The sequence below is a fragment of the Peromyscus leucopus genome, chromosome 13, assembly GCF_004664715.2.
Source record: "Peromyscus leucopus breed LL Stock chromosome 13, UCI_PerLeu_2.1, whole genome shotgun sequence".
NCBI classification, from domain to species: Eukaryota; Metazoa; Chordata; class Mammalia; order Rodentia; family Cricetidae; genus Peromyscus; species Peromyscus leucopus.
The window spans coordinates 4,124,567-4,147,737 of record NC_051074.1 but is presented as its reverse complement, the minus strand read 5'-3'; the positions used below and the strand labels follow the sequence as shown (position 1 = coordinate 4,147,737).

General features: G+C 48.4%; 1 protein-coding gene across 2 annotated transcripts in view; it reads left to right on the top strand.

Moving 5' to 3' along the window:
* Ngef (neuronal guanine nucleotide exchange factor) overlaps positions 1-23,171 on the top strand; it is a 99,644-nt gene that overhangs the window by 24,521 nt on the left and 51,952 nt on the right. For both annotated transcript variants that reach the window (XM_037210067.1, XM_037210066.1), the window contains exons 2-3: positions 6,066-6,399; positions 10,636-10,750. In XM_037210067.1, coding sequence (XP_037065962.1) covers positions 6,138-6,399; positions 10,636-10,750 — 377 coding nt within the window. In that variant the 5' untranslated portion in view covers positions 6,066-6,137. The remainder of the gene's footprint in view (positions 1-6,065; positions 6,400-10,635; positions 10,751-23,171) is intronic.

The window sequence follows — 23,171 nt, the reverse complement described above, 5'->3', positions numbered from 1 at the left end:
TTCCAGGCCTTGCTCAAACCCCACCTCCACCCCCAGTTTTTTGTGCCCTTTCTGCTGCTAGGACCCCAGTTTCTAAATTTCAGCGTCTAACCTTCCCAGAATACTTCCCTTGGGGTGTTGTATCCCCTCTCGTCCTTTGCTCCCTGAGACCCATCAGCAGCCTCCTATGTGGGGCCCAGCTCTGACTTTTCTCTGGACACTAGGGTTCTGTGTACAGCACACAGGACCCAGGGCCTCCACCCAGAACTCTTCCCTATCGCTCTTTTCTGGAAGGGTCTTTCAGCCATCTGGGAAATGTCACTGGCTTTTCCCTCTGCTGCCTGAAGCTTTCTGTGGAGTCCTCCACACCTTTGGCTCCTCACCCACAAAGTGTTTGTTGATGATAGCCAGAGGTCAGCCTGCCTTTTGCCCCACCCAGGAGGGGGCAAAGAAGAAGAGTGACATTTCTCTTCCTCCTGCTGCAGTCACTCCCATTCTTGAAGGCCACACGTGCCCCTGCATGGCCAACACACTGTCCTGGGTCCCCTCTGCAGAAACCAGTAAAACCTCAGGGCTGCTCACTGAACAATGATTCCCCCCGACCCCCCACCCCACATTCCAGGTCAGTTTGAATGACTGACATCAGGAGCTGTCCCGACCCGGGCTCTTCCTCTGAGCTGTAGTTTTCTGTGACCTGCTCTTTACTGTAACTTTCCCTGGCAGCCACTTGAGCCTTCCGGTGGCCCCTGTGAACCTCGGAAGTCGGGCCTCATCTTTTTGGCCAGTCTAACACCCAGAGTGGCCTACCACAGAGTGGGTGCCTAAGTACCTTGTGTGAGTCTGCTGAAGGCCCTGAGCACTAGGGCGGACTCATCCCCACCTCTTTACTCCCAGCTGAAGAGGTGGAAAGTAACAATAAGGCATGCATGTACTTCCGGCAGCCTGATGTATCCCCTGGCTCCTCCTCCCTGCCCCAGCCCCCCACGTCTCAGGACCTCCATTTGCCTCTGACCTTCGATGTTCCCCAGACCCAGCGAGAGCAAGTGCAATGGCACGTACAGCTAACTCATGTGGCTTCTCTGCTTCATCTCATCTGCTGCAAATGCTGGGCTTCTGTCTTCTAGGGCCTTGCTCGAGGGTGGCAGGATGGACGTGCCCAGAGAACCTGTCATAGATGCAATCTTGGCCCTACCAGGACCTCTTATGGCAGCATCTGGCTTTAAGCAAGATCCCCAATGATCTATGCACATGATGGTCTGAAGGGGTGTGAGTCAGGAGCCTCTTCTACTCACTGGGCCTCCTTATCCCAGAAGCTGGCTTCATGCGCCACAGCTGAGCCTGCAGCCAGCTCCCTGCCCCTCCTAGAACCTTCCCTCCAAGTGTCCTCATCTCCCAGGCCACTGACTCACCAAGGAGGCCCCTGGCCCTCAGCCCAGCTCTGAGAGCCTTAACAGTCACTTTTTTTGGCTTGTGTCCTTAAGCACCAAGGCACATAAATGGCAGCCACTCCTGCCTCTGACTCACCGAGGCTGTGTATGGACCACATTCTCCCCAACTGTGAGTCAGACACATGGGATGTGACCCTGGCACACCATCGGTGACGCCTCTAGTGCTCTGGGGTTGCAACTTCCTGGCTACAAGGTGAGGTTAATGACTAGGGACTCACAAGGCATTTGTGGGGCCTAACAGAGGTCTCTGTGCTCCCCAACGGTGGTAGGATCTGGGAATATATTTTCTCAAGGTTCACAGACCTCCCTCTCTTAGAGAAACTGGTTGGAATGGCTTATGATCTACCCCTCCCCAAGCCCCCACCCCATCCTCCCCACCCCACACCCCTGTTTTTGCCGTTCTTCAAGCACCCATTTTGGCTTTTTCAGCTTCCCCAGATCATAGAGCTCTAGCCAGAAAAGGCTATAGAGGATAACAGCCACCCCCACCTCCACTCACTTCCACCCACCCCACCCACCCCACACCCACAGACACTGTGTCCTAGACAAGAAACTGAAGCCTAACTTGCCCAATGTTAAGGCAGCTGGAGGTGGAGATTTGAACCCAGGTCCTGGGCCCTCACCCAGAGCCCTTGGCGGCAGTAAGTTCTAAGGGCTTCCACATGTCCACAGCAGCATACAATGACTACTGATGACCAGCACTGGCCAGACAATGGTGGATGAAGAAGTCACCTGCCACCTAGCTTTACCTCCATGGCCATCAGGAGAGAGCCTTCATTGACCTTGGTCACCACAAGCTGTGGTGGGGTGTAAGGGAGCTCCTTGGGACAAAGGAACTGTATTTGATGGGGCATTCCATGAACTGTGCACATTGGTCAACTCTAAAACAGCATATTTTATTCTATGTAAATCTGGTTTCAATTTGTAAAAATGCAAGCTTAAAATGACATATAATATATAATATAATTATATATAATATAATACAATATAATAAAATGACGGACACTTTTCTGTCTGTGACAAAATGCTGGGCAGGAAGCCACTTAAGAGGAGAGGGGAAGTCACAGCGGCAGATGTGTATATGAAGCAGCTGCTTGGTCAAGATGCATTGATGACAGAGAGCAATGGATGCTGATACTCAGTCCACACCCCAGCCCATGGGATGGTGCTGCCCATATTTAGGGCAGGTCTAACAACCTCTGTTTATCTGGATAACCCCTCACAGACATGCCCAGAGGTTTGTCTCTTCTGTGAGTCTACATCCTGTCAGGTCGACAGCTAAGATCACCCACGACAGCGAGGTTACTCTACCATGGTGACTGATGATTATGACTAGAGTTTGGGTCAATGCGTCCCAGGTCCCCAGTCTGCAGCAGTTCCTGGAGGTAGCAACCATTATGAGATGAGGCCTGGGGGAAGAAGTCTCTGAGGACATGCCTTTGAGGGGAATGTTGGGGTCCCTGCCCCTTCCGGTCTTTTCCCTTCCGGCTGCCATGAGCTGAGCAGTTTTCTCCCTAGGTGTCCCCACCACAATGTGCTGTTTCAGTGCAGGCCCACGGCAACAGAGCCAATCAACTGTGGACCAAAACCTCTAAAATTACGAGCTGTAGCTGGAAGTTTTCTGCCTGGTCCGGCAGCCGCTCAGACCCAAGTAAACACACAGAGGCTTATATCAATTATGAATTGCATGGCCATGGCCTATGGCTCAATTTTCTTGCTAACTAGCTCTTATAACTTAATTCAGGCCATTTCTATTAATCTATATGTTGCCACGTGTTCCATGGCTTTACCTGTGTGCCGTTACATGCTGCTCTCTGGACAGCGGGATGATGTCCACCCTGCCTCTTTTCTTGTCTATCTGCTTGTATTTCCTGCCTGCCTCTAAGCTGCCTTGCCATAGGCCAATACAGCTTTATTTATCAACCAGAGCAACACGTATTCACAGTGTACACAAAGACATCTCACAGCAATGAGCCAAAACAAACAAAACACACACCTTTCCTTTCTACAAGTTCTTCTTTTAGACTCAGCCTCAGTAGGTAGCCCTGGCTATCCTGGAACTTGCCATATAACCCACTCTAGCCTTGAACTCACAAAGATCCACCTGCCTCTTGGGTGTAGGGATTAAAGGCATGTACCACCACACCCAGCTCTTATGAAGTTCTCCATCTCTGTTATTTTGTTATAGCAACAAAAAGAAAACTGATACAATGGTGAGGATAATGACCTTGAAAACCAAAATGCCCGAGTTAAGGCTTCAGATCAGGTTAAGATGGCAGCTAGACAGAGCCTAGTCCTATCAGGTGTTCCTGATGTGGACTCTCCTCTACCTGACACCCTGAAACCAGCCTGCTCTAACCCAAAACTGGCCCCGCCCACATCTCTGAGGGGCCTGCCATTCTGTTACCCTGGCCACCACCATCAGAACTCTGGCTGCTCTTCCTGACCGAGTCACCATGCTGGATTCCTCACATTCCCACCCCCTCCCAGACCCTGGTCCAGGTATCTATTCACTTGTCACACCTATCTGATACCTGCCACACCCCGCCACACCTCAGCATGGCCATTGTATCCCTAGACTTAGGATCCTGATACCTGTTGGAGCATTCTCTTCAAGGGTCTGCAAAATTCAGCATGGCCTCCACACAGTGACCCCTATACCACACCTCACCCCTCCCCAGGCGCCCCGCCTTCTTGTCTCAGTGCACACAGTCTCAGTGGAGGAGCTGGTGTGAGAGGCAAAGCAGAGGAAGAAGAGAGATGTCAGGGAAGCTGCCATCTCTGAATCCTCAAATCTCCAAGCTCTCTACTTCCTCCAGTGAGCAGGGGTTTTGTCCCCATGCAGCTACCTCACCTGGGGAAAAGTCTGAACTGCAAAGTCCTTACCTAAACCTTATTTAGCTCTGATTTTTATTCCAGCCCTGCCTTTCTGCCCCCAGAAGACAGAGAGACCCAGTTGTTTCTGATTCACTCTTGCCCCGTCCCTGCAGCCTGAGCGGTTATTCTCCACCACAGAGCGAGGGCAGGGTCCCCTGCTTGTCTGGCTGTGAAAGACACCTTGTTTGTTCCTTTTAGTTCTTGTCCTTGGCGCAGGGACACTAGCTTTTCCTGCAGTCACCGCCCCTGTTGACTCAGGCTGAACTGGCTGTTACCGGAATCATCCCTGTTGAGGGTTAGGGCTCAACGCGGTCTAAGTGTCATCCCTTCTGGGAACTCTTACAAGGGATGACATTAACTATCTGGCCTCAATATGGTCTTTCAGCCACTGCAACAGCCTTCTTTGGACACCTGAAGTAGCAGCATTACACTTTGCTGAACAGGGACTTCACTGATCACACAGTATTTTCATGGATCAAGAAATGATGAGTTCTAGGACAGCCAGAGCTATGTAGAATAACCCTATCTCACACAAAACAATTGTTTTTGTTTTAAGCCAAGTGTAGTGGCGCACACCTTTAATCCCAGCACTTGGGAGGTAGAGGCAGGCGGATCTCTGTGAGTTCGAGGCCAGCCTGGTCTACAGAGCGAGTTCCAGGACAGCCACAGCTACCTACATAGGGAGACGCCCGTCTTGAAAACAAAACAAACAATGAAAGAAATGGTAACCAGGGTGGAAGTGGCAGCCCCCAGACCCCATGAACTCAGGTAGCATTCCAATGCCAGGTAGAAGAGTGCTGTCCCTCTGCATGCGCCCCTGGGCGTGATTCTCCTATGTGGGTTTCAGGCCTCAAATCCTGCCTTGGACAAAGCTACTCTATCTCCAGGGGAACCGTAGCTCAGCTGATACCCTGAGGATAAGGTGTACAGCTGGGCTACAGTAGTGAGGGTGGGGGCCGGTGGGTAAGAAAAAGAGTGTGGGGGGCCCTGTGTACAATTCCCACTGACAAAACTGCTTAAGTGCTCCTGAGTCTCTGACCCACAGAATGCAATGGCAGCTCTGACCTATGACCCAGAAAACAGCTCCTGTACACACAGCTTCTGCGCATGACTTTTGCCCCAGAAAGTTTCCATGGCTTCCCCACCCAGAACAGTGTCCCACCAGTGTGGCACCCATTCTCAAAAGACCCCTCAGGTTCCTCACCACCTCAGATCCCCACCCTGGGAGGAGGTCCATGTCGGAGCTCCCATCCATGGGGCAAAGCTTCTTACATAAAAAGACCACTAACCAGCTGGACTTGGCCACTAGATGACGGAAGAGCTTTGTCCTCATGGAGTTCGAGTTTGCTCAGATGTACAGGAACCGCTGTGAGACATGTCGATGCCGGCACCCTTTCCGCTTGCCCTACAGACCACCCTTTCCTCCCCACCACGCTCCTAGAGTTCTCTCGCTAGTTGGTACTCTCTGTCTAGAGTTATTCAGGAACTATTTACTTGCAAGTTAGTTATACAAACCCCTTTAAGCATTTTCCTTTAAGTGCCGCCTATGAATAGGACCAACAAGCTTCAATTACACAATGATACATGACTGCCTCCAAATGAGCGGTTTGCGCTGCGAATCTCATCCGCAAAGATGCAGTCGGTGGGGTGTGCAGATTATCCCAAATCTCATCAAACCTGAATGGAAAAGGATTCTACGCTCTGAATGGACCACTTAGCCCAATGACTCTAACTGACAATTGTTCTCTGTCTGTTCTAAAGCACTGAAAACTGATGAAGTCAGGGGGTTACTGACCCCAGCAGCCCTGCTGAGAAACCATTACGACTGTTGCCATGGAGACCAAAGACTCTGAAGACTGGGAAAAACCTCAGAGGAAATCAGTAAGCAGCTCATGGAAAAGCAATCATGGTCCCCCTGAGATGAGGCCTGAGTTACTTCCAGAGAACAGGGAGGCCCCCGAGGCTGGTGAGGAGACTCAAGATGACGAACCTCACTGCCACATCCCAATCCAGAGGAATTCCATCTTCAACCGTGCCATGAGACACAGACGCAAGGCCAGGGGCACGTCTAAGCAGAATGCCAGTCCCCAAGCAGGTCAGTGCCAGGGACCGTCACTAAGTTACTGATGTCCAGAGTCTCATTAAATGAAAGGAACATTGGGTCCAGCAAGGTGAAACACTTGAGGTCACTTTCCCATGAAGAATTCACTTTCCCATAGTATGACAACATGTCCTCTTCAGGGAAAGTGTCACCTCAGGTCATACAGCATGACAGGCTTCTTCTGAAGAGACACAATCAAGTCGTATATGTGTTCTAGTAAGGAGATGGCACTGTCCACATCCTGGGTCATTTGGGAACACAAATTTCCTTACTGGTGACATTCTAACCTGTCCTATTCTGTTGCTGTGAGTGTTGGGGTTTCTGTTGTCATGAATATAAGTAAGATTAAAACCTTGGGGAGTCTTTGCAGCAAGACCCCTGATTCTCTTGCATTGGTTCTGGTCATATTTCATCTGTTCAAAATATATACTTGTTGAGCAGAATAAAGTTCAGAAACTTTTGTCGGTGGGGCACGACACAGCTGTGGACACCTTTCTGTGGGGGCTGCCCACAGGGCTGTGAAAGGACTGAGCTGGGATTGCAGAATATGGAATGGCTTCCTAAAGCCTGGGCATGGCAGCTGTCCTCAGAAAATGTGCCATCCCTAGTGTGTTGGAGGTACAACTCGGTTTCGGGACCAGAGGCTTTGGTGACTATTCAAAAATATTCATTATTGCAGTGGTTCTCAACCTTCCTAACGCTGCGACCCTTTAATACAGCTTCTCAGGTGTGGGGACCCCCAAACATAAAATTGCCTTTGTGGCTACCTCATAACTGTAATTTTGCTACTGATATGAATCATAATGCAAATATCTGTGTTTTCTGATGGTCTTAGGCGACCCCTGTGAAGGGTTGAGTGCCTAGAGGGGTTGTGACCCACAGGTTGAGAACCACTGCTGCACTGTTTATTCTGTAGCCTAAAGCCAAACTACCCCAATACGGGAAGGCACACCGCCATTTCTCTTGATTATGGGGCTGGGTGGGGGCCTCCCCTCACTAAGCCAGTGTACCTGATCTCCACCGCCTGCTGGTGGCTTATGGAGCTGAGAGGTGGGGACAACCTGGCTCAACTCTCCAGTCATCTCTGCCCTTGAGGGCTCAGCTAGGAGGCTCGCCTGCACTCCACGTACATCTCATCCCCCTGAAGTCTAGATATCAGTTTTCACACGGCAGAGGATCCTGGAGAGTCAGGGCAGAAACTTTCAAACCAGGAGGGCTGGACTCAGCTTCATGTGGTCATCACAGGGCCAGCCCAGGAAAAGGGGGCACCCTGACTCTACCGCTTGAGGCTAGGAGTATTTGTGTCTGCAATCTACCGCAGACACTGAGAGAATCCTGTGTCCACATAGAGAATATAGGGATGCAATGCCTAAGATACCTCTGTTGCAGCAGCTGGTGTTCAGGTCTGTGTGTTACCCTGTGTGTTTGAACATGTTCATAAACCAAAAGCAAAGAGTGAACCGGCATACACAGAGCTGGAACTCCTGCCCTTGAGGAACCCACACCACCATGGTGACGCCACTTTTCTGCTAGCTGTGTGTCAAGGTGGTAGAGCCACACGAGACGTGCCTGGTGGAGTCAGGAAAGGATGCATGAAGGAGACCGCACAGCAGATGAATCGTAAAAGATGAACAAGGACATGGCCAGAGAGAAGATGGAAGAGATGGTGTGACTGTGCTCAGCACAGTTCAAAAAACAAAAGAACAAGAGAACAACAAAAAACTGAGGCCAGGAGAGACGGAGTCATTTGCCCCAAATCACACAGCCAGCACGTGGTACAGCTCGAACCACGGTCCAGATCCTTCTAGTGAGTCCAAACCTGTGCAGATAGAGAAAGAAAGGAGAACTGTGCAGCCCAGGGACCCGGGAGATGGTTCAGGCAGTAAAGTGTTTGCCATGTAAGCATGAAGACCCGAGTTCGATTCCTAGAACCCAGGTAAAAACACCGGCATCGTGGCATGTGTTTGTAACCCCAGCACTAGGGAGACAGACAGGAGGATCCCTGGAGCTAACTGGCCAGACAGCCTAGCCTAATTAGCAAGCTCCAGGCCAACAGGAGAGCCTGTCTCAAACAAACAAACAAACAAAGTATGGGGTGGAGGGATGCTCAGCGGTTGAGAGTGCTGTTGGCTCTTCCAGAGGCCCTGGGTCTGGCTCCTAGTGCCCACTTGGTCACCTCACGACCACCTGTAACTCCAGTTGCAGGGCATCTGCCACCCTCTTCTGCTCTGGGACATGGGCACTGGAGTACAAGAACTGTGCAGTCCAGACGAGACTCTAACAAACACCCACCACACATGTCATCTTAAATCTTCTGGTGGCCGTTAAAAAGCTACAAAGAGGGGCTGGAGGGATGGCTCAGTGGTTAGGAGCACTTACTGCTCTTGCAGAGGACCCAGGTTCAGTTCCCTAAACCCACATGGTGGCTCACAGCCATCCTTAACTCCAGATCCAGGGGACCTGATGCCCTTTTCTGACCTCTGTGGGCACCAGGCCTTCATGCGGTGCACATACATACATGCAGGCCAAACACTCATACACAGAAAACGAGTAAATCCAAAAGATGTCTAGTAACAAAGAAATGAATAAGGTTTCTTATAGTGGTATGTCTTACTAAATACAAAAATATGCTGGGCGGTGGTGGCACACACCTTTAGTTCTAGCACTCGGGAAACAGAGGCAGGCAAATCTCTGAGTTCGGGGCCAGCCTGGCCTACAGAGCAAGTTCCAGGACACCCAGGGATACACAGAGAAACTCTGTCTCAACAAAAACAAACAAACAAAAACCCCAAAACCCAATAATATTTCTAAAACATTAGCCCTGTATCCTAAAGTTAACAATCAGTATAAAAATGATCAGTGACCCAGGCACAATATATATGTGTATACATATACATATATGTGTGTGTGTGTGTGCATGCATGTATATGTACATATGTGTATATATATAATCCCAGTACTAGACAGGAGGGCTGGGAGTTTGACGCTAACCTGGCTACTTGATGAGACCTGTCTTTAAAAAAATAACTAATCAGTGAGCTAGGTCCTTTGTGTACACTGTCTTTGAAATTTGTCGAGTGTCTTACAACATAGCCCTTTGTGTTAACTTGCCAAATCCTCAGTGGAAATAAATACTTGATCTGGATTTAGATCTCATAAAATGTACAGTCAAAAAAGTAAATTTACATACCCAAATTGTTCCAAATATTCTTAGTTTTCCCATCATCAAACCGCCACTCTGTTTTCACGTTTGGGTTTAAATTAAGCTGAATGAAAACGGAAAACGCATTTCTGCAGCCACACCAACCATATCTCAAGTATGCAAGACCCACCTGTGGACAGTGGCTGCTGCCCTGTGGGACAGAGCAGGAGTGCAGTGGATAGAAAAGTACACACTTCCAGATCTGGGGCCACAGGGGTCCTTCTGTGGTGGGAGGAAAGTTGAGTATATTCATTAGCTTTCCATTGTTACAACAAAATACTCAAGATAAATCAGCTGGGAAGAGGAAGAGTGCGTTTGGGTTCACGGCTGCAAGAGGGCCCAGTCCGGAGTTTTCAGACTCCACTGCTTTGGCCAGAGATGAGTCAGGGTATCTAGATGGTGCCCGGTATGTCGGGGGAGTGAGGAAGAGGCTGAGAGGGAGGGAGGGACGATCTAAGAAAAGATAAGCCTTCCAGGAGATAGCTCCATGACCCGCTTCTTTCCCAGGCCCCACCTCCTCCTGTGTCCACCAGCTCCCAAGAGCGCCACCAGCTGGACACAAAGCTTTCAACATGTGAGCCTCTGGGGACATTTCATCCAAAACCTGATGGTGGCACAGGGCTGTGTCTGAGACCAGGGTGGAGAGGGGGACAGCTGGAAAAGTGAGCTCACAACAGAAGCTTTGTGATCCCCTAAACGTCAGCCAGGATTGCATGTGAGACTGATACTGTATTTCCAATACCCCCTTTGCTCCCATTTCCCCCACTGCCTGCGCCGCCCCGCCCACGCCTGTATACACATACATGAAGTTGCTGGTATCATAGTTATAAACTCCATGCTAATGACGTCCCAGATCATCAAATACTGAACAAGGCATAGCAAATATCCCTTTAGGGAGTGAGAGGAAGGGCCACACTCACTCTATCTACCTTCTTCTTGGGGTGACAGCCACTACTGTCACTCATGGATTTGCCTGAAAAGGGAGAGATACATATTTTCTAACTTGCTCTGTTTTCTAAATGCCACAGATTCGCCAGAAAGTGGGAAGTCTGTAAATGAACGCTTGGCCTCGAATCTGCCCCAGGGCGGATTGCCTCTCTGGAGAACAGCAGCGCAGAGGGTCGCAGGAGCCCAGGAAGTCAGGTGAGCTGTGTAAGCCTGGACGGGTCTGGGACGGAAGAGCAGAGACGGTACCCACACCACCAAGTCTTCCCAGAGCTACAGGGAGTTGTTTGTCATTGTTGTTATTTTGTTTTAATTTGCAACAAAGTCTCATATAGCCCTGGGCTGGCCTCAAAAAAAAAAAGAAATCACTATATAGCCAGAGATGATTTTTGCGCGCAGACACACACACACACACACACACACACACACACACACACACACACGCACACTCATGAGCGCTCCTGTGTAAGCCATTTTCAGAAGCAGTTCTATCCTTCCACTGTGGGTCCCTGGGATTGAACTCACGTTGTCTGGCTTTCAAGGCAAGTGCTTTCTCCTGCTGAACAGGACTTGACCTCCTGATCCTGCTGCCGCTCTCCTCAGTGCTGGGATTGCAGGTCTGCGCCACCACACCAGGTTGGTGTGGTGCTGGGGATCAAACCCAGGGCTCCCACATGCTAGATGACCACGCTGCCCCCCGAACTACACTCACAGCTGCTTGTTTTAATTGACTTGGTTGCTTGCGTGGCTTTTTTAAAAAACCACAATTTCTTTTTGTAAAAACTATCTATTCTATCACAAAATAGGAATTAGGGGATATTATATACACTGAGGGATAGAAAAGAAAAATATTATGGTGCCACCATCCTAGAGAGGTTTTAATAAATTGCACCTGTGGTTTTTTCCCTGTGCATTTTATGCATGCTTTCTCTCCACAAAACATACCTTACTGTTCATTCTATTTGCTGTCTACTCATTTCTCACAAACACTGTGTTTTAAATCATTTTCTACACATATGTGGACCAGCCAGCCATACCATGTGCCTGGTGTGATGGGATTTTGATTTATTCATTGCACTCTTGTTTGTAGGGCACTTGGGTATTGTACCAGTTAGAACTGAATTTAGCTACTTAGTTAGGGTTACTATGGCTTGATAAAACATCGGCTGAAAGCAGTCTGGGGAGGTTTATTTGCTTTACACTTCCAGATTACTGTTTGTCATCAAAGGAAGTCAGGACAAGAACTCAAGCAGGGCAAGAACCTGGAGGCAGGAGCTGATGCAGAGGCCATGGAGGGGTGCTGCTTACTGGCTTGCTTGAATGGCTTGCTCAGCCTGAATCCAAGACCACCATCCTGGGGATGGCATCACCCACCATGGGCTGGGCTCTCCCACATTGATCACTAATTAAGAAAATGTCCTACAGACTTGCCTGCAGCCAGATCTTATGGAGGCATTTTCCTCTTTTTCTTTTCTTTCTTTCTTTTTTTTTTTCAATTTTATTTTATGTTCATTGCATGTTTGTGTGAGGGTGTCAGAAGCCCTAGGACTGGAGCTACAGACAGATGTGAGCAGCCAAGTGTGTGCTGGGAATTGAACCTGGGTCCTCCAGAAGTGTGACCAGTGCTCTTAACCACTGAGCCATCTCTCCAGACCTGGATGCATTTTTCTTAATTGAGTTTCTCTCCTCTCAAATGACTTTAGTTTGTGTCAAATTGGCATAAAATTATTTAGTACACTCTTTATAACCAAAAGCCATATGACCCAGTTTGTTCTGTATAAATGAAGTCTGAAGATGGTTATTGAAGATCTTTCATGCCTTCAGGGATCTAGGCTCTTTCTAGAATCTACTCTGTCATCTGTTAAGATGACTTCCAGAGCTCCAGCCGTCACAGCTATAATTCAGGAAGGAAAATGGAAGGGGTGAATGGTCCCTGTCAGCTCTCGGCCTTTATAAGACGCCTCCTTGAAGGCCATCCCACCGACGCTGCTTACATCTCATTGGCTAAAACCACGTTGTGTGACAGTTCTTCGAGTTCAAGGACATTGGGAAAGGCATCTTTCCATGCCAGGTCTGTTTCTGTCCCTGTGTCCTGGCTTTCACTCTAATACATTGTGGTTTCTCAGTACTGCTCTAACATATGATGGCCCTGACGACCATGAGGCTCACCGGTCTTCTTGGCTCCCCACTTCCTTTCGGGTGGTGCCCATTCAGGTCATTTGCCCATTGCTTGTTTGTTTGTTTATTAATTAATTAATTAATTTATTTATTTATTTTTATTTTTTGGTTTTTCGAGACAGGGTTTCTCTGTGTAGCTTTGGTGCCTTTCCTGGGTCTCGCTCTGTAGACCAGGCTGGCCTCGAACTCACAGAGATCCGCCTGCCTCTGCCTCCCGAATGCTGGGATTAAAGGCATGCGCCACCACCGCTCGGCATTTATTTATTTTTATATTTGTAGTTCTTTGTATGTCAAATAAAAAATTCCATGGCTCAGCCAGGCATGGTGATCATGCTGCTAGTCCCAGTAGTCAGGACACAGAGGCAAGAGGATCACAGTGGACTCAAGGCCACCCTGTCCTACATAGTGAGTTCCAAGGCAATCTGGGTTAAGAGTGAGACCTGGCTCAAAAAAATCCAAAATGAAACAAAAGGCTCTTGTCCTGAGATATGCATTGCAAACATTTCTATCCTTGTATCATAATCCTCCTGTCTTTTAGTGAGCATAATTTTTTTATTTCGATGACATTAACTTACCAATATTGCTCTCTCATTGCTCATCACTGTATTTGTTATCTAACAGATATCTAACTTCCATCGATATTCATACCTCTAGTTCTGTATCTCTGTCTTGCGGTCCATATGGCTATCCAGATGCCTTAGCGCCGTTTACATAAACTGCCTTTGGCTCTTGTCAATGAATAACATCCGTGCCTTGTCATTTACTTTTATTTTTTGTGTGTTTCACACTATATAACCCATGCTGGCCTTGAACTCACTACGTAGTCTAGAATGACCTTAAACTCATGGTGCTCCTGCTTCAGCCCCCTGAGAGCTGGGGTTACAAGTATGAGCCACTAGGACCAGTTCGGTGATGCTTTAAAAAAAAGCCACCACGCTGCACACACAGGTGGGTTTGTCTCTAGATCTTCCATTGATCCCATTGACTATCCTTATGCCAGTACCACACTGTCTTCAATTCTGTAGCTTTGTGCTTAAAATCTAGTAGCGTGAGCCCTCCTACATCCTTCTTTTTAAAGACAGGCCTATTTTAGGTTGTGTGTTCCCATATACATTTTAGAATCAGGATGTCAATTTCTACTCTCAAAAATATGTCTGTTAGGATTTTGCAGTTGAAATTGCATTATCATTACAGATAAATTTGGGGATCCTTGACTCCTTAAATTGTTCAGCCCATGAATACATCCCAACTTATTTAGTCATGCATATAACCCCTCTATTTAAGTGTTTTAAAAACTAAGCCAGCGTTGATCCGTATGTATTTTTAGTCCTTGTGTGTGTTGTTCATATATGCATGTGTCTTCTTGAGCACGCGTGTGACTCTAAGCGTGCGCACTACAGTGTTCCTGCGGGGGTCAGAAGACATACTGGGGTGTCAGTCCTTGCCTTCTGCCGTGTCTGAGGCGGGGTCTCTTGTTGTCGCCGCTGTGTAAGCTGGGCTAGCTGGCCTGCAGCGACAGCTCCCCGTGAAGACGGCTTGCGAGGATTCTCCTGTCTGTCTCCATCTTCTCCGTGGAGACACTGGGATTACAGATGTGCACTACTGTGTCTGGCTTTCCATGGATTCTGGGGACCTGAACTCAAGTCCTCAAGCTTGACTAGAAAGTGCTTTATCCACTGGGCCATCTCTCCAGCCTGGCTTTATATGCATTTTAATTAAGTCTGCCCATAGCTGTTTCTCTGCTCTATCTTATTTTATATGCTAGTATTTTGTATGTCTGTTCTTTAACTTATTTATTGGTGAACAAAACACATTGGTAATGCATAAAAAATACAATTATCTTGGTTAGATGGGGAGATGTAACTCATTCTTATAAGTTTATCTGGTATTCTGTGACCTTGATCGATTTGTTTATTCACTGTTTGTAAATCACTTTGGATTTTCTGTACACAGACTCTTACCCACTGTGAATACAGTCTCGTTTCTTTTTAACCCCTGGGGCTCTTGTTTTGCCTGCCATACATCACTGGCAAGGAAGTCCTTGGCTGCAAAGTTGAATTGTAGTAGCCACAGTAGACATCCATGTTTCGTTCCCTGGCCCAGGCTGCTTTGATTGCGAAGATCAGAAACCTATTCAGACTTGCTCAAGTGATTCATTATAGAAAAGTCCTGGAATCCCAAAGAATCTAAGTCTAAGAAGCGAAGCCCATCTTCATGGGAACTGAAGCAGCGGAATATTTGATGAGCTTCTCTGGGGCCTTCCTCCCTGCTTCTCTGTGTACTACCCTGTTCTCCTGATTCTCCTATCAGCCCAGCTTCTTCTCCATTTTCCCATCACCTAAATAGCAGCCATTGCCAACATGACCCTTCCCCATGCTCTCCACAGCCAATGAGAAGTTCTTTTACGTTTCTTAGAGAAAAAAGACCTGTAAAGTGAAAGAACTTGGTTGACCTTTGGGTCATGTATCTGCCTCTATGCTGATTAGCTAAAGGAACAGGGGGCAAGATTAATGAGCCATCCTCACTTCATCAGTGGGACCTATGTCTGCAAGACCCAAAGTGAGGGGCTAGAGAGATGTCTCAGTGGTAAAGAGATGGTTGGGCTTCAGGCAGCCACAAAGGGTGGCTCGCCACTGCCTGTAACTCCAGTCCCAGGGTCTATCTGATGCCCTGTTCTTCATCTGCAGGTATCTACACACGTGACATATATTCACACAGACACAAAAATAGTCTTTTCAGAAAGAAAAAAAAGTCAAGGAGAGCCAGGCAACCCACGGTGTATATAGTGTCATCAACTAGGCTCCGGGTCTCCCCCAAGAGAACTCTAAAGGGAATGCGCATGAGTTGAAAAGCCACAGATGGAGATAGGAAGAGGAGAGGCTCAAGGTGCAGACTAGAGGACTGGAGTCTTCAGAATGGCCCTAAGAACCACAGACCTCTAGGCTCTGAGAAGCGTGGGTGGTGTGGATATGGGACTCGCGTCGCATCTTCATGGTCTATACCTACCCTCCAGGTTCTAGCGTTGTCTGCAGCCCACCCGAGCGTGTTTTCCCAGCATGCTTTCTGTACCATAGAGCAGCGGAAGTAACAGTGACGCTGGCCGAGGTGGCAGGAGGGACACACAGTCGTGGCAGAGGGACACTGGAGGGGCCCTTCTCTTTGTCAAGCTGATTCTAACACATCATCGTGAGAATCGTGTTGTGTGACTCTCTTCACCTGAGACACAGATGTAAAGGCAGACCAGAGTCCAGTGTGGTGATCCAGTGAGTTCACTGGAGTTTCTTGTAGGAGCTGGGGGAGCGGTTGCTTCAAGAACACAAGTGCGTCAGGCAAGAGCATCACAGCAAATCCTGTCCCAGCATGGGTGACAACTCATAAAACTGCACCCTGGAGTCCCCCATGCTACACCACCAGAGTCTCACCCTTTCTGCCCACTCCCAGCAACGGCTTATTGCTTATGTAGCTTGACTAGGTGGAGAGGTTATCAAGCATTGTGGCTACCATCCACTAATCGATCTCAAACATAGCCACTGCCGTGAATTCTCCAGTGCCACCCAAGACTCAAGTGTGGCGCTGTGAGTGTGAATTTCTAAAGCTGGGCAAGGACCAGGCTCCATATTCCAAACTGTGTTTCCATGGAAACACACAAGTGGCACAAACAGTCCCCCGGGGGCAGCTGTTCATTGGTGCTTGTTTGGGTTATTGCTACAAGAGTCTTTACAGTAAGAAAGTTTCTTAAAATAAAATACAGCAAAAGTGTAAACAAGCCCCAAGAGACTTAAGAAGTAGTATTAACCAGTTACGTAGAAACTCTTTCAAAATTCCTCTTTTCAGCAGCACAACTGTGGACCGGGGGTTGGGGATAGGGGGAGTGTTCGAGTTGGGGTAGGGTGTTGAGTGTTAAAAGACAAGAAATTTTGGACAGATATTTCATGACGTTAACAAATGGTTGTTTATTTCCTTGGACAATCTCATGGCATGACAGTTATTTTTCAGCCATGTGTAAGTCTTTGCATCTTTTGGAGAGACATTCTGGAGTATTTTGGATGCGACAAGATGATGTCCAACATTTGCTCCAAAATAATCCAGGCCGAGGAGGGAGTGGGAGGAAGTGGAGATAAAACATGGGCCCTGAGCTGGGGCCTGTTGGGGCTTGGGGGTGCATGTCTGAGGAATTCTCATGCTTCTCTGTCTGAGTGCCTCTGAAATTTTCCATAATAAAAAGGTTTTGTTTTTTTTTTTAATTAGGTTCAGTTTTGAAAGATTTTTAAAATGTTTGTTTATTATTGCTGGGCTAGAACACAGGGTCTGGTGCATGCTACATCCTAAAGCTTATTTAAAAAAAAAAAAAAGGCAAACAAACAAACAAAACCAACTTAAAAAGGAAAGGCAACAGGCGTGATCTGCAGGGAAGTGGTCCAGATCCCGGGTCCTTGATGCCATACCTGATTTTTCCAGGAGCTGGGCAGAGCCCATCAGCCCTGACTGCCCAGCGTGGCCACCCACAGGGCATTGATTATATAAGCTTGAAGGTAGGCCAGGCCAGGCTTTGTTCCCACCCGAGTGGGACTCATGTGAGTCTTGTACATGATTGCTGAACACGTGCACGCTCCCAACAGAGGTTGAAGTCTCAGAGACACACCCATGCCAACTGATTAGGAGGAGCCCAAGGCTAGTAGAGCAGGACTCTCACAGAACTCTGTCACAGTGTCCCTAGAACCAAGGAATGGTCTAGCGGCTGCCCCAGGGATTCGGCATTCTGAGTAACTAGGTGTCTGAGTTAGGGTTTCTACTGCTGTGATCAAACACCATGACCAAAAGCAATGTGAGGAGGAAAGGGTTTATTTGGCTTACACTTCCACATCACTTGTTCATCATTGAAAGAAGTCAGGACAGGAACTCAAACAGCAGGGACCTGGAGGCAGGAACTGATGTAGAGGCCATGGAGGAGTGCTGCTTGCTGGCTTGCTCCCCATGGCTTGCTCAGCCTGCTTTCTTATAGACCCAGGACCAACCAGCCTAGGGGTGGCATCGTCCACAATGGGCTGGCCCCTCCCTCATCAATCACCAACTAAGAAAATGCCCTACAAGCTTGCCTACAGCCAGATCTTTTGAAGGCATTTTTTTTAAATTGAGGTTCCCGCCTTTCAGATGACTTTAGCTTGCATCAGGTTGACATGAACTGTCCAGCGCACAGGACTGCTCATCCTCTGCCTGACAGCCCATGCTTCTGCTGCCAGCTGAGGCGAAGACCATTTGCCTAGCGAGGGACATGCAAATCAGTCTTCTCCATGCCATGTGTCTGTGTGGATTCAAGCTGAGTTCCCCAAATGGATTGCCCCCTTCTGTGGACCTCCAGAAAAAAGGACAAGAGCATCGGAAGATTCCAGGCCCTCGGCTGTGGAGTCTGGAGGGAGGCTGGGTTTCACCTCTGAACATCTTCCTATTTTTAGACAGTCTGTGACTTACATTTCACAGCTTATGCTACTAATTTCATATATTTCTGACAGCTATGTCTTCTTTACAGCATTTCTAATTTCCCCCTTCTTGCTGATGTTGAAGAGATGTGCTTGTCCTCTTTAGGAAGTCAAACACATCCCTCAGGGGTGACCTGGAGGTGACCGGGGCTCTCTAGCTGTCTCTACCTTAAGCCAGGCATGGTAGGTAAACAGTCAGGGGCCGAGAACTACAACAACTAATGGAAAGGACTGGAGGGCACAGCCTATGGGTTTACTCATTCCTTTACCATTTAGTAATAATTGTCCAGGCTGGGTAGAAGCTCAGGGGTAGTGTTTGTCTGGCAAGCAATACTGCATAAACTAGGCATGCTGGAGCAACTCTATAATCCCAGCCCTCCAGAGGCAGAGGCAGGAGTTCAAGGTCATCTTTGACTGCATAGTGAGTTGGAAGCTAGCCTGGGCTACGTGAGACTCCCTTTCAAAAAAAGAAAAGCAGAAAGGTAAGAGCTGAGTCCGAACCAGGAAGTGCAGGGACACACACACACACACACACATACACACACACACACACACACACACACACACACACAGCACTACAGATGTGCTCAGAGAAGGCCCTAGAAGCCACAGTGACAAGTCTTTGTAACAGTTATAAAGATGCCGGGCTCAACAAGGTATCCTGCCCCAGGTGCAAAGTCTCCAAGAAATCATAGAAAACATAAAATCTTCAACTGAGTGAAATGACTTTCCTCATGGCTGTGACCAAGTACCAGACACAAGCAGCTTAAGGAAGTGTTTATTTTGGCTAGAGCTGGAAGGTGCAGTCCATGGCGGCAAAAGCTTGAGGCAGTTGGTCATACTGTGTCTGCAGTCAGGAAGAAAAGAGGCGTGCATGTTTATGCGCAACTCACTTTCTCGTTTTTTTATTTAGTCCAGGATCCCAGTTTAAGGAATGATGCTGCCCACAGGGGTTGTCCTATCCCAATTAACGAAATCTAGATAACTCCTCATGGACATGACCAGGGGGTTGTGTACTAGGAGAGTCTAGACTCTGTCAGGATGACAGTCAGTGTTAGCCACCACACATGCGCATGAAGGAAACTTCATATTCCCGGGAGCTAACACAGAACAAATGTGGAGAGAGGACTCAGCCCTGAGCAGACCCCTCTCAGCAGGCTTGAGGAGTTTGATCTTACCTCTTAAACCTTCATAAAGACGTGCATATCAATATCAACAGTTAACTATCTTTTTTCTTTTTTTTCTTTTTTTTTTTTGTTTTTGTTTTTGTTTTTGTTTTTTTTGAGACAGGGTTTCTCTGTGTAGTTTTGCGCCTTTTCCTGAAACTCACTTGGTAGTCCAGGCTGGCCTCGAACTTACAGAGATCCGCCTGGCTCTGCCTCCCGAGTGCTGGGATTAAAGGCATGCGCCACCACCGCCCGGCAACTATCTTTTATTTTAGAGAAAGGGGTGCTGCCAACCATCCTCCGGCTTTATTTACTATTTTGGCATGTTAGTTGTGTAGGAGCAGTTAGCTCAAGTCAAAGCTATTTGAACATCATCAGGATTCAGTGCACTAGCCCCTTGTCAAAGGAAGAGTGTTCCAGGCAGCTGATCACTGATTCAACACTTTGCAAGATGGCAGGCTCAGAAAACAGGCTCATTAGCCTGGCACGGTGGCACACGCCTCTAATGCCAGCACTCAGGAAGCAGAGCCAGGTGGGTCTCTGTAAGAGTTCAAGGACAGCCTGGTCTACAGAGTGAGTCCCAGGACTATGTAGCCAGAGCTACATAGAGAGACCCCGTCCAAAACAAACATCATAGAAGGAAAGAAAAGAGGAGCATTTCCCGGTAGAGGAGGTCTGGTGAGAGTAACGAGTAGAGGGTTCGAACATACAGCAGCCACCAAGCACAGATTCCATAGCTCTGCTTGGAGAACGCACTGCTTCATCCATCCATGGGAATGGAAATCTCAGGAGCTAAGTTACAAAAAACAAAAACCAAACAAAAAAGGAGAAACAAACAAAAAACCCCAACCAAGCAATCAAAAACCAGGCCAACACCACTGATAGAGAAAGTTTACAACTCTGAAAGTATCATCCTACGCTGAGGGGTCAAAAAAAGAATGTTCCATCCCAGGGTCCTAACCATACTGCAGTGCTCATTCAGCGAGGGGCTCCCGAAGCCACGGCAGCCTGGATTTCTCTATGACCCTTAGAACGGCATGGCTCTTATGCGTGTTACGTGTCTCATGGGATTGCTGGCTCTCTTCGGTGTGCCCTGGCTGCTTTTATTGTCAATTTCAGCTTTTAATAGGGTCTTATGTAGCTCAGGCAAGGCTTAAACTCAATATGTGGCTAAGGATGACCCACTGGTTACAGGTCATTAATTTGGGGTGTCTTCCTTAATCTCTCTCCAGCATCTGTCATAGAACCGGGGCTCACTAACTCAGCTGAGACTCCAGAAATCCTCTGTCACTGCTCCCCAGCACTGGGATTCTAGGCACATGCTGTCACACTCGACTTGTTTAGGGGGTCTGGGGGATTGAACTCAAGTCCTCGAACTTGCTCAGTAAGTACCTAAGCCACCCTGTCAGCACCACTTGCTGTTGGTTTTGTTTGTGTCTTGAGATAGGGTCTCACTGTGCAGCCTTGGTTTGTCTGGAACTCCCTATGTAGACCAGGCTAGCCTTGAACTCACATGCCTCTGCCTGCCATATCTGGGATTGAAGGTGTGCACCACCATGACCAGCTACTACTCATATTTTTAAAGGCCTGCCCTAACCACCAGGCAAACAATGCTGAGGCTTCAGTCCCACCCCCTCACCTCCAACACCTCCTACCCCCTCACCTCCAACACCTCCTACCCCCTCCACCTGCCAGAGCCCCGCTGCCCTTCAAGGCTCCACAGCCTACATCTAGGAGAACTCAGATCGTCTTCCTGGGCTGCAAAGGCATCTGGGCTACAGAGGGACCCGATCATTGGCTCTTTGCCTCAAGCCGTCTCCTCTTGTGGAAGCGTGGACAGGGAGCTGTAATTCTAGCTTGTGTCCTGGGCCTGTGGTGAGAACCTCAAGAAACGCTGCCACTCAAGAGTCCCCCGTTCCGCCGACTGCAGCAATGCACCAAGGGCAGCATTCTTCCTGCAGCACAAGAACCCACGGGGGAACTGCCGACGTCACCCTTGAACCAATGTCTTGGGATGGCCGTCATGTGTCAGAGATTCAGGGGAGTGCTGTAGAGACCAAAAGGAGCAACAAATGTGGCCTTCGGCATCCTGGGGGTTCCAGAGTTCAGCCTGCACACAGAGCCCTGAGAGGAAGCAGGAACTCCCTGCTTTTGTTTTTTTTTTTCCTCTCTCTCTGACTCGAGTAATTATTGCTGTCAGTGCTGGATCCCGACACGGCCCATCATGCAGTCCTCAAACCTCTAAATTGAGAGCTCGACTCTGCGGTGGAGAATAATAGCATACTCTATTTTGGCTGTGGATAATGACCATGCCAGGATTCAAGTCTTGCCAGATTGCAAGGTCACGTGTGTGCCGCAAAGCCTGTGGTGCCCTGGCCTAGAGAGAGCTAACTGTGTATAAGAAAATGAAATGAGATGGGGCTCCACTCAAGACAGACCATCAAATAGCAGAGGACCATGGGAGGGACCTGGCAGGAGAGCTCACAACTCCCTGAGGGGGTTAAAGAGACAGCCTGCTCCTGGCCATGTCACCACTGGTCGCCTTCACTACTTTCTGGCAAAAACTAAAGAATCACGCAGGAGCCCACCTTAGCTTGGCCTCCCAGCCTAGTGCTCACCCCCAAGAGTAGGTGACCATAAGAGCGGATGGAGCTTAGTCACTGTTCTGATAACATAAAGACCTGAGATATGTCAACCCTGGCGACCACAGCAAGGCAGTGTGTGTGCTCCCGTGGCAGCCCAGGGAAAGGCCTGTTGATGGGGAGGAAGGCTGAGGTGGCAGAGACTTCCTGCCAGGGCCAGGAACCATGAACCTGGAAGGCAAGCCTGCAGACCGAGCCAGCAGCTTGCCCACAAGGTCACGAGAGACAGAGCCACTCGCTTCATGGTCTACAGAAGCTATTAGAGAGAATAAATGTAAGTCTTTGGGCTATTTTCACATGACAACCAATAAGCAGTACATTGGTAGTATTTTCTAGAAGTTAGAAATAGAAGGTGACTCCTTCTACGCCAATGACGGGGTAGAGTTCTGGCACTGTGTCTCTCCAAGCTCTGCCTTCCTTTCCCTTGTCTATGGGATCCCTGCAGTCCACCTTCCTGCCCCAGCTCCTCACAGTCCTTACACAGGGACTAGCTCACTGCCTATATCTTGGAAGCAGGTGGGGTTGAACTCTGAGGGGTAGTCTGTGCTCTCTTGGGGGTAGGTGAGACCAGGAAATCAAGATGGCATACAAGCTGGCCTTCTTCCTTCAGCACCCTCACAGGCTTCTGGAAGCTTGCCTTACTGAATCTCTTGGCTTACTGAATGCCTTCCTGGCTCTCCCAGGAACTCAACTCAAGACACCCATATTGAACGTTGCTTCCTTCAAATTAAAAAAAAAGCATTATCAGGTTATGAAAGACATTCTTCCATTCCCATAATTAGCAAAGATGATTCTTAAACCAAGAAAATAGAAGCAGATAAATTAAAACTTGTGATTTATCCAATTATTTTTCAAAAAGCATTTGCCAGGGTATAGACAGGAATGACCACAAAGCAAACTCTTTAGAGACCTTTCCAGAAGGGCCTGGTAGAACCATCAGCCTCTCTCAGAATCTGGCTCTTAGGGCCTCCTGTCCAGTGGGCCTCGATGTCAGCCAGAGCCTCATGTGAGGCTTGGAATCTGGCCTTCTGCTGGAGCTTCACAGAGGCTAGGCAATAGTCATTTGGTTAATAAGAACTTTATCCCTGAGCAGCTAGCAATATAAATCCATCAGCTGTTGCCCTTTCATGTTTCTCTGAAGCATGTGGAGTTAATC